The sequence below is a fragment of the Pundamilia nyererei genome, unplaced genomic scaffold (genome assembly GCF_000239375.1).
Source record: "Pundamilia nyererei isolate P.nyererei 1_Seehausen unplaced genomic scaffold, PunNye1.0 scaffold00213, whole genome shotgun sequence".
Lineage (NCBI taxonomy): Eukaryota > Metazoa > Chordata > Actinopteri > Cichliformes > Cichlidae > Pundamilia > Pundamilia nyererei.
This window is the reverse complement of record NW_005187614.1, coordinates 1,013,701-1,025,698: the sequence shown is the minus strand read 5'-3', so window position 1 is coordinate 1,025,698 and position 11,998 is coordinate 1,013,701. Positions and strand designations below refer to the sequence as shown.

The following is an 11,998-nucleotide window of genomic DNA, read 5'->3' as shown; positions in this document are numbered from 1 at the left end:
AAACCGCACTGGAAAGGGAAGGGGGAGCGAAAGGGAGGCGAAGGAGAGTGGAGATGAACCAGAGGGAGCGGAAGGAAAGAACCAACAGAGGAACAAACACAGACGAGAACAGAACAAAAAGAGTCGCAAATAAGAAGAACCTTGAAGAGTTGCAGCATAATTATTATCCATTTGCCACGTTTTGTATTGGTGTGGCCCAGCAGCTGCAGGGATGTGGATAGAAACCAAAACAGAGATGGAGGAGGCCAGCAGGACCCGTGCCAGCTTCAGTCGGCGTGTGTTGAATGGCCTGCTATTGTGCAGTGGAGACATGGAGCACTTGGATAAGTACATGAAGGGTAGGAAAAAACTCACAATACATGTCATCCAGAAGCCTTTTCTTACAATACTAATCTTAACCCTTTAAAGCCGGTCAGAGCAGCACGCTCCGTTTTGCGTAATTATTTTTAAATCCCTGTAGAACCAGAACCTGGTAAGCTAGCGCAATAAGTTTTTGCATATGAAACCGGAGGAGTTGTACTTACATCTTATGCCATCAGCTTGTCCTAGGTCACGGTTTCCTTCCACATATAGCTTTGCAAAAATTGCATAAAAAGCGCTTGCAGGAACAAAAGCACAATATTTGCCGATCCAATCAGCTGTTCGTAACACTTCCCACATTGAAACAGATGTCAGCACGAACGATCGCATGTCCGCCATTTCCTGCCTGAAACCGGAAGTGACGTTATTTCCGCGGAAAATGTAGTTTTTACTTGTAGGCCTTAAAAGCCTATATTGGTGTTTTTAAAAGTCATGTTTGACTTTATGCTTTTCTGAATAGTTTCTCAGATGCTTAGAACTCGAATTGCACTGCTGGAAATAGTTTATTTTGATGAACATGCTGTTTTCTTTGCAAATTTGCATCATAGGATTGTTTTTCGTTTTTCCTGCAGTATATAAAAATTGCTGTATCTCAAAAATAAAACTATGAAGACACTCAAAATAAATTTCCTGTTGTTGTAAACTATTTTTTGCAACTTTTTTGTATTTAAATTAAAGTTTTGAGGGATAAGCCTCTTAAATTTCTCCAAGTAGAAATATATGTAAAAAAAAAAAAAAAGATTTTAAATTTTTTTGTAGTTTATTGCACTTTTTTGCAATTAATGTAGTTACTATGGACTTAATCCATACATATTATTAAAATATGGGCTATAACAGTTGTATTGATGTATAGCACCTTAAAATGCTCCCAAAAATGACACTACAGCATGTAAAAACATAAAGTAAGCTCTGGCAGACTTGGTTCTATGGTAGGATTTAAAGGGTTAATGTAATTAATCGCAAAACTTTGCCACTAGAGGAAGTGCTAAAATACCATAATTATAAATAAATGATTCAAAAAAGCTTACATCACCATTAAAACACTCAGATGCGACTCCCACAGAGAATACTGTCGCACTTTCTCTCCAACTTGGAACAAAATTATCATTAAAATCCAATTTTGATTCTGCTATAAAACCCTGACTTAGCAACAAGAAATCCAACTGCGGCTGAAATTTTGTAAAAGTTGCACTCGCCTCTTTCAGTCCACTTTTACATCTGCAAGCATCTTGCTGTGAAGTGCTGTTTATTTATAGGGACCCTTTTTTTTCCTCATGTGTCCTCAGACAAGTCATTTGTGCTACAGCTGGCAGTCTGTGGCCTGAGAGGGGTGACCAGGGTAATTCTGGCCAACAACCCGCTGAGTGGTGGTCTCATCCTGGCTGCCCTGTACTGGGCTTCCCCTTGGCAGGGCCTGCTGGGAACTCTGGGAGTGTTGGCCTCCACGCTAACAGCTGTCATCACAGGACAAGACAGGTGGGATGATATAGAAATGCACAAACACAGGCAACACTACAGAGGCTGAAAGCAGTGAACATTTATGTGTCCATATTTAATGCTTTGGTCATTCTAAAAGCACATAAATAAAACATATCCTCTTTAACCTTTGACCTTGTAATCTACTCAGGTTCGCTATTGATCTGGGCTTCTACTTAAAATTCACAACTATAAGCCCTGCATACACACCACCCTGCATTTATTTTTGAAGCCTTCTCCCTGTATTTATACCATACAAAGTGAAATGTGTTTTTAAGGTTTATAAAACAATTCCAGCTGAACAGGAGATCCTCATATTTTTAACTTTGACTTGCAGAGAAAATTTAATGTCACCCATGGGCCTCAGCTCATTAACTCAACTGAACATTTTATTTTTCTTGAGAACCCATTAAAATCTATTTAAAGCTTTGTGTTGCATTACAGAAAAACAGTACAGATTTATTACCTTTCAGGGGTTTTTTTATTTATGTATTTATTTGCAAAATGTAATCATCATATGTAAATATTCCTGTTCTGTGTCTGCGTGTATAGTGTTGAGGTGGCGGGAGGTCATCATGGTTTTAATGGCATGTTGGTGTCTCTGCTTATGGGAGTGTATAGCTCAGCTGGAGACTGGTACTGGTGGCTCCTGCTGCCTGTCTTCCTGGGGTCGGCAACATGGTAAGAAACACATACACGGACTCATGTGTTTTATATTCCCTTCTTGTGTGTCCATTTTATTATAGTATAGTAGTAGTATTTCCTCAGAGTGCTTTCTCAACTCTCAAGGTTTCTCAAGGTTAATGGTTCAGGTAAGGGAATGGCTGTCATTCATGTTGTCCTTTCAGTCAGATTCTCCAAATTCAAAAGAAGATTTTTCCTTCTGTCTGCAGTCGTTCATATCTTTAATATCTGACTCTGTTTACGAACTTCCCCATCTTTCCATATGTACTGTACATGTGAAAATCGCGGTCAACAAATATGACACTGATTAATCCAAATATAGCATGAAAGGAGGAGCTGACGTGGAGATGGGTTGCAAAGCAGCTTGGACATGCAAAGCAACCAGAGGCAAGCTATGGCATATTGCCTAAATAGCATGCTGTAAATGTGAGGTGCCGGTTGAATGCATAGAAAGTGTATCAGCTGAGCCAGCAGTGATGCAGGCTGGCACTATGATCAGCTGATCTACAGAGATTATATATTCTTTAAAAGACATCTTGTTATTTATTGATACATTAGCTAGTTGATTCTTTTTAGGGAGTAATTTTCAAGTACCCACCACCTCAGGTGTTTTCCAGACTTTAACAAATGTTAAGGTTGGTGTCATTCAGAAAAAAAGTAGTTCATCATTATCATTAGCATTATTTTCTTATCAAAAATGAACAAAGAGGAATTTGTTAAATTTCTCAATGCAGTGATGTATATTTTAAACAAAGCACATTGGAATAAAGCTTCCCCATCATGAGTTGTCTCTGCTGAGATCTACAGTAGTCAGTCAACAGGATATTCTTAAGAAAAAGAAGTGACTGCCTTAGTGACAAAACGTGTCTCCCACTGAAAAGTCCAGATAAACATTATACACTTCCTGGGTTTTCCTTACCTGGATGATAGAGCATGCATCAATAAGTTACCAGTGTAATTTTGTCTATTTCATTTCGAAATGATTTCTATTTCTAATTACTTCTTCCTTAATCTTTTCATTTTTTCAGTGTCTTTCTGTTTAGTGGACTTTCATCGTTTTTAGACCGCTGGGACTTGCCTGCTGCCGTGTTTCCCTTCAACATTATTATCATCCTCTACCTCCTGTGTACTGGCCCAGAACACCCCTATTTTCCACACCACTCAGTAAAACCACCAGGGGCCCTGGAGTCCAATGCTACAGAGCTCATAGCATTACAGGTAAAGAATATGTGAAACCTCTGAACTGGGATTCTGTCTGATAAATACTGTAGAAGTAATTACGTGAAGGTACAGAGAGGCAACTATAATCTGGAATCGACAACTAAAACCTTGAGATATGGAATAAGAATGACCAAAATACTGAAGGCTACATTGTAACTAGGGATGGGTATTGATAAGATTTTCACAATTCCGATTCCATTTTCGATTCTGTTTAACGAATCGATTCTTTATCAATTTTTTTTTTTAAATAAAGAGAACATTAAGGTCGATTAGCTTAGAACTTTGTTTTATATCTTCTCTTTGAACAAGATAGAAATTTAGGAGTAACATGGCCTTACAAACCCAACAGTGAGATCTTAAGAGATCCACAGCCTACAGCTTTTCAATGGGGTGTCACAGGGTCCCCAGGAAAAAAAATAGTAAATGAAAAATTATAAAATAAATATTCTTCTGTAGCAATAACAAAGTATAACATAAATTATTCAGTAGCAATTACACAAGAATATCCAGTAATGTCCCTGCCTACAATTAAACACGTTCACTTACCGAAAATCGGGGCATCTGCTGTGGAAAATGGGTGCAAGCCTTTGACCACAAACTTAGACGAATGTCACCGAGCAGTGACTATCCTGGCCTGAAAGGAGACGCTACCGGTAGACTGCAGCGAGAACTGCCAGCATCTGAGCCAGACTCTGTCTGTCTCTCTCATCATGGTCACCTAAATGCACAGTAATGGCAGGTTTTGTAATAAGGCAGATTGCGCTAACATAATATGCACTGTTGTTGATTATTTACCTGCCGCATTAACGGGAGAGGACGTGCAAACGTTACCGCTGCTGCTGGGTTGAGATTCACGAGTCCGGAGCGTAATTAAAAACTTCATTTAAGGTCATCACGTGTTTTGTGAGCAAATGCTTTTGCATAGTCGTAGTGTTTCCTCCCTTAAATGAAATATCTACTTTGCAAGTATTGCAAGTTGCCCTGTTGTCATCCGTTCTCGTAAAGTATAATCAAACTTTTGAGCGTTTGAACCGCCATGTTTCCTGCCAGGTAAATGACGCTCCGCAACGTGGTGACGTCATTCGGGGCGACTGGAATCGATAAGGGAATCGTTTGCAAAAATGTCAAACAATTCCAAGGAACTGAAACAGTGGGAACCGGTTCTCAACAAGAACCGGTTTTCGATACCCATCCCTAATTGTAACAGATTTTTATACCTGTCACCCTTTTGATTTTTGATTTACTTTCATACTGGGACAGAAAGTCTAACACAATGAAAATGAATTATTCATTTGTCTCATATCATCTAGCCATGTCCAGGTGCATTATTTGCCTCAGGCCTTAGCTCCCTGAAGTTGTCCAAATGTTTTCTGTGAAACTGTGAAAATTATTGAGACTGATTTCTGCATATTCAAGTTTATGTTAGAGTTGACATCTTGGTTTTCAGTCTGACTGTGTTGGCTCAGTCCTACTGGCACAATCACCCATTATATCCTGTCTATTCACTCAGGTGCCATTTCCTAGAGTATGAAGTACTGTTTATTGCTATTTCATTACAAAAAGAGACATTTCTGTTTTTCTGGCTGTCCTCACTGATATAATTAGAACTATTGAAACTATTAAAACGGATTATGAAATAAATGTGTTAAGTGTCATATAAACTATAAACAGTACATAAACAAAAAATCTAAATCTCTAACATCTTGCATAACCAAATAACTGTCTTTCGTGCGAGCCTAATTTCACTGGCACTAGTGATACTGTTAACTTCAGTGATAATTGTCACACAGGAGAGTCAGATTTACAGTAACATTACTTTGAGACGAGGATCATTTAATGATCCAGAACACAGGTGGGCTGTGCTCAATGCATTAGGAGAACTTTATTACAGCACTATATCTCATTGATGCCATTAGGAGTTTATTAGTATCCCACACATGTAAAAGCAAGTCACACTTTCTTAAAATGTGTCTCTCTGCTGAGAGTTAATGGTGCTGTGAGACTAGTAGAGAGGAAACTAATATTCTTATCCAGGATGTGCCAGAGGGGTAAATATTAAATAGTGAAAATATGCTGGCAAAGACGATTTTTAAAGATTTGGAGTCCAGCAGTGAATGCATTCGAAGTGCACCATGGGAAAAGTTTTAATTAATTTTAGTATGATCCCATTTTCTTCTAGATAGACAAATGCATATATATGAAAAAATTATAAGTGCAATTACTGGACAAGGTTGTACAGTTTGTACAATTTTAACCCACACTTGGAAACAACATGAATGCAGGATGGAGCCATGCCTTCATTTTTTTTTCCGACCAAATGTTGATCTTACCATCCAAATGTTGCAGCATTAATCAAGGCTCATCAAAACAGGCAATGTTTTTCCACTTTTCTCTTGCCTCTCTACATTGTTCAAGGTTTTCAGAGTTACCTTGGCTGTAAAGAGTGGACGCTGTTACTGTTTCCTTCCTATCGGTTTGCAGCTTTGTGGCCATTCTCCGCTGACATCTGGCGTTAACAAAACATTTTCCCTTCAGTGATCTAATAGGTAAAGTCGCTTTCTTGGACCATTCTCTGTAAACCCTAAAGGTGGTTTTCCAGGAAAATCCCAGCAGATCAGCATTTTCTGAGATCCTAAGACCAGTGCATGGTGCAAACAATGATGGAACATTAAAAGTCACTTAAATCAGCTTTCCTCTCTCTGATATTTCTTCTTTCTTCTCTCTCATGTCTAAATATACTGAGAGCTTTTAATGAGATTGGCTAATTAGATATTTCTTTTACTAAGCAGCAGAACAGGTGTACCTAACAAAGGAGACAGGGAGTGCCTAATCACTCCACTTTAAGTCCCACCAGCACATTAGCCACTTGATTGGTTTTATGAAATTCTCCCTGAGAAGTATCAAACTACGTGATGGTTAAATGGATTTCTGTTACTGATGAGATGACATCATGAGGACTTCCACTAAAATATCTTAAAAAGGAAGCTCATCAAGTGATTTTAAAAAGAAGAGATGCTGCTCATTTGCAGTCACAAACGGAAATATTAGAAGTTGGTAGGATATATAATGAAGAAAAAAAAGAGAGAGAAACCAAGCTTAACTAAGGCCAGGGTTATCCTAAGAGTGCACATCATGTTGCAGCCTGGTCTCCAGAGTGAACAAGTAACTGGGTGCACTATATGCATAAGAGCAGCCAGCTATGACTCACCAGTTACTTAGCAACAGTCAGTGGTGGCGCTCCTGTTTGGAAATTATAATGAGTCAAAACTGTTTCAACGGATGATTTTTGCTGGGAGAATGTGATTGCACAGGTTAAGCTCTTTGTAAAGGTTACGGTTTTAATTGTATTCTTTTCCGTTTCTATGGAGAGAAAGGGCTTGGACTTGTGATGAATGGTTTAAATATCAGGTTCCCAGTAAGTTTGGGAGTAGGTGGGTGGGCTGAGGTGGGGGTTCATGGGGATTTGGGAACTTGGGGCTCAGCAGTCAGGGACAAAAAGACAAAACAAAGTGAGAACTTACTCCTGAATTTGAAGCTGAAAGTATAGTAGACTGTCTACAAGTTGCTGAACAGTGTACCTTTGTAAGGAATTTATTTCCTTTCATCTCTTGAATTCAAATGAAAGGCACTTACCTTGAGCTGCTTCTCACAAGACAAGAATCCAGACTCTCACCAGCTGCTGTGTTCGGCTTTTGATCTCAGTGAGCCAGCTGGCATTTCAGCACTTACACAGCAACTGAATTTAAATTCGATCTTTGGCAGACCCAATTAGGTGACCCAAATCAGAAAAGCTTTGTGGTCATGTGGATATTATAATGTCTTAACAGCTAGGTTTATGCTCTAATGACAATTTGGCAGTTTAAAAATATACAGTCTATACAAAAATATTTTGTATAGACTCACACAGAGAAACACCAAATACGCTGGCATGACATCAGGTCACTGACTTGATCATGGAAGAATATCCAGTTTCTTTGTGTTGAGAAACTCCTGTGTTGTCATTGCAGTATGCTTTGTGTCATTACCATTGTACTGTGAACCTCTGTCAGATTAATTTTGCAGCATTTGGCTGAAATTGAGCAGAAAGTAAAGCCCTGCACACTTGAGAACTCATCCAGTTATTTCTGTCATCATCAGCAAACACATCATTTCCACTTGCAGCCATTCATGAGGACATCTCATGATTGTGGATTCTGACAGTGATGTGACTGCTTTCTCAAGAGTGTCCTTGACTGGTGGAAGGGGGGCTTTATATCAAAGGAAGTAATTTACAGTCATCAAGGTTGAGGGCCAAATTATCAGCTAACTTGCATTATTTTTCATTTTTATTTCTCATGTTACCAAAGCACACTCGTAGTCAGCACAGACTGCTTTCTCAACGAAACTGGAGCTCCAGATTCTCTCCTGGGCTGTTAGTACAATTAACCTCACAGCAATTCATGCTGTTTGTCAGATAACCAGCACCACAAACACGGTCAAAAGGTGCAGGTTAGTGACTCCAATTAGCCGAGGTTATGTCTAGAAGATAACCAAGAGCATAGCACCTGACAAACAAAGAGGACAAAGAGGAGTTATGCATTAACAAGCCCAATAACCCATGCATGACCTCAAGCCTTAATTCAGTTTATGTAAATATTTTATCCCATGTTGGGCAACCTGCTGGCGTGATGGCACTCTTGTCTCGCAGCAAGAAATTTTGGGAAATGAATCCACCATCAGGCCGAGGGTCTTTCTGTGTGGAGTTTGCATCTTCTCCCCATGTCTGCATGGGTTCTCTTTGGGTACTCTGGCTTCCCCCCACAGGCCTGAGACATGTAAATTATCCATAGGTGAGTATGTGAACGCAAATGGTTGTCTGTCTCTCGCCTTATGGCAAATGGGACAGGCCACCCATGACCCAGATCATCAGAAGAAAAGGGATTGATTGTACCCCATGTGTTGTTGCCACAAAAGAGAAAATGACATATAGATACCAAATGCATTAGGCAGTAGTCAGGTGAGGCACAGCTGCAGGACAAGCCAACGCACCGGAGCTGCATCGGCTCACCACGCCGTCCTGCGTAAATAGCACTGGGTCCTGAGTGTGTGTTGTGGTTGGTGATGTGTTTGGCTGGCGGTGATCTGGAAAACTGCACCCGAGTATTGTTAAAACAGCAACCGTGAATAAAGTATGCTGGAAAGCATGAACGTATGGTCGGGTCTGCCGTGGATTTATTACACCAGCTTGCATGCATATGCAAATTTGAGCATTTTAACATGGGAGTCAGCTGGAATTGAATAGCCTTTGGAATCAGCCTCAAGTGTCCATTTAGGGAATTTCAGTCTTTGGCTCCTGTGCTTTGACTTCAGCTTTTATTCACTGGAGCCGAGAGACATTCTTTCAGTTTTTGTGCATGACTTTGCTTCATTATTTCTTTAAGAAAATAACAATCCCCTGCTAACAAAACACTGATGGCAGGGACATGACCTTAGAAGACCTGTAAGCAGGCTTCCTGGTATGAAGCTATCTGACAGAGACTACAGACTGAAGTTGTTTCTTCTTCTTTTTTAGCACATTGCCTAAAGTGCATTTCTGTACATGACGATATGCAAAGTAACTGCAAAGTTGTATAAACTAGATTAGCCATGCTGCCAGCCATCAGCGCTGTAAGGTGTCCTGAATATGGAGTCAAGATTTACACACGATTCCATTAACAAGCATCACACCCCGTGGCACAGTTTGTCCCTCACACTAAATAATTACTTTCCACAACTTTCAGCTCCATCACCTCAGATTCTTTTTTTCAGTTTTTTTCCCCACATATCAAAGTTTCTCCATCTTTCCCTCCTTCAGACATATTTCATTGTTTCCTTTCTGATTCACTCCATCTGTCTGTCTTTCATCGCATAAAAAGCTGTTCCTTTAACTTAATAGATTCCCTTTTGGTTTGTTACTTATGAGATTTACACCCTCTAAATCCTTCTTTTCATCTCTGTGCCTCTCTTCCTTCCAGTCTGTTTCCCTGCTCTGCTGTGCAAATCTCCTTCCTCCTTTCTTCCTTCTTTATCTCTCTCCTTCCCTTTAGTTTACAACGAACAAGGTCACTGTGATCCTGTCCCATCCTCATATTCCTTGCTACTTCTTCTTTCCTCTTCCTAATTTCCCCATTTTATCCAGTATTTATTTTCTGTTGCTCTCTGTTTTACTTTTCTTCCATCAGTCTTCCTCCTCCATTCTTTCTTTCACTCATGTTTCCTCTGGTTCTCTCCAGAGATGGTGATGACGTCGATCCTATTTATATTTGATGTCTTCGGCTTCAGTCAGTCTGCTGAGGATGGTGCTCTGGCTGCACTTCACTGACAGTGTATTTAATCTTGCACAAACACACACGCATACACAGGCACGCATGCAAGAGTTACAGCAATATAATGAAAGACCGTTTATGACTTCTAAATATCCGCGACAGGCAGGTGCACCAGCACGTCACCATGGAAACTCTTCATTTAACTGGTTTGGATGCAGCACGGGTGCGTGTGAATGTTGGTTAAAAAAAAAATGCTGATTTAAGCTGCAAGAAAGTCACTGAGGTTATTTCAACCATTGTGTTATTATGTTTTTGTGAGAGTGTTTCTGCTCTTGCAACTTATATAAATTCTGTGTAATGCTCTTCAGTATGCTAGGTAATAAAAGCAGAGCAAATAATCCCCTAAGTCCTCTCTTTGTCCAGGTAATACGTGGCATCCCTCTTGGAGTGGGTCAGATCTTTGCCTGTGGGGACCTGGGACCGTCCCTTCTCATCTTGGGAGCTGTTTTCCTCTACTCCCCCTTGCTCGCCGTCCATGCTCTGCTGGGATCCGCAGTAGGAACGCTGACCGGTTGGTTTCAATCTGTGTGCTCATGTGGCTGCGTGGGAGGAGTGGGAGAGAGAAAAGTGTTATTGCATTTGTTTGTGCATCATACAAATGCACCACTCACAATAAATCCCAATTTAACACAGTCTTCAGTGATACTGGGATCAACTTGTCAGCATTTCATGGTATGATACATCACCTTAGAGCTCACCACTTACAGGGAACTCCTAAACTTCACAGGAAAATGTGAGGAGGTGAGTATTACTGTGTGAACATAGTTGTGTAACAATGTCCTCAGTGGCTCTGGGGTACCATTTCCAAGCATGAGACAATATTTATGATAGAAAGCCAGCAGTTCAAACTATTTATGCTTACTGAGGGGAGAAGTAAACATCACAAGGTAGTTTTGTTTGTGTTATGGGGGGTAGAAGGATCCAATTTACCTTCACAAAGGACTTAAAGTCTGCCTTTTTTGAGCCTATTAGGCCTTTCTTGAAAACATTGTAAATATAAGACACAAAACACAAAGAGAAATACAGCCTCAGTCAGACTGAAAATTGGAGTAGCTCATGGTTCCCTACAGAGCTGCTCTAGGTCTGTTTCATGCTCTGACGTCTGTGATTTTACAAATTGTGAATCCATTGTTTATCCATATGAACCTGCTTTAGTTTACTTTAGGGAAAATGCACACATTGGGCAGGTTGCAAATCAATTACAAGGCTGGAAGACACAGATTATTCTTATTCTTATTCACACAATTATCCTACAGTAATTTACATGCCTTGAGATTGATACCCAGGTGGAAGCATGATGATAATCCCAACTGAGCCATTAACATTTACACATAATATACTGGAAAACTCTGTTTATATTAACAATATTAACAGATTTGGCCTAAAAGCTATGCTTTATCGTGCTTTACTGGTTTGTGAAACAGTGTGTCAAAGTTGGTGTTACGCATGTAGTCACACCTGTGCCCAAAAGCAAAATGCAATACCTCTGCCAGGACCTGAAGACGTAAATGTCTGCATGCGAAGTGTCAAATGAAAGTGTGTTGTAATGAGTTCAGTTTCAGGTTATGTTCATGCATCTCTCTGAAATTAAGACATGTCAGCAGCAGATATATAAATAAAAAACTGTTAGCAGCAGCAGCTTGTGCGCACTAAGCTAAATAAAACACAAAGCAATTAGCCATGCAGAGCACTAATACTGCTGGCTTATATACACACCCACGGGGCTGTGGCACAGTGTTCTTCTGATATCTGCTTCACTCTGACTCTGTTTACACAAAAGAATGAGAAACGCTGGACGTTCAGCACTGATTCCAGCCACATCTATGTAACTTTAGTAAAGTGTCCTAAAATACTGTGTGTGTGTGTGTGTGTGTGTGTGTGTGTGTGTGTGTGTGTGTGTGTGTGTGTGTGTG

General features: G+C 40.0%; 1 protein-coding gene across 1 annotated transcript in view; it reads left to right on the top strand.

The window, feature by feature from the left end:
• Window positions 1–235: 235 nt before the first annotated feature.
• The window catches only part of LOC102213150 (urea transporter 2), a 21,683-nt gene continuing 9,920 nt past the window's right edge, over window positions 236–11,998 (top strand). Inside the window, exons 1-5 of the mRNA XM_005748115.2 lie at window positions 236–338; window positions 1,647–1,836; window positions 2,389–2,517; window positions 3,549–3,738; window positions 10,449–10,596. Of these exons, the coding sequence (XP_005748172.2) occupies window positions 236–338; window positions 1,647–1,836; window positions 2,389–2,517; window positions 3,549–3,738; window positions 10,449–10,596 (760 nt within the window). The remainder of the gene's footprint in view (window positions 339–1,646; window positions 1,837–2,388; window positions 2,518–3,548; window positions 3,739–10,448; window positions 10,597–11,998) is intronic.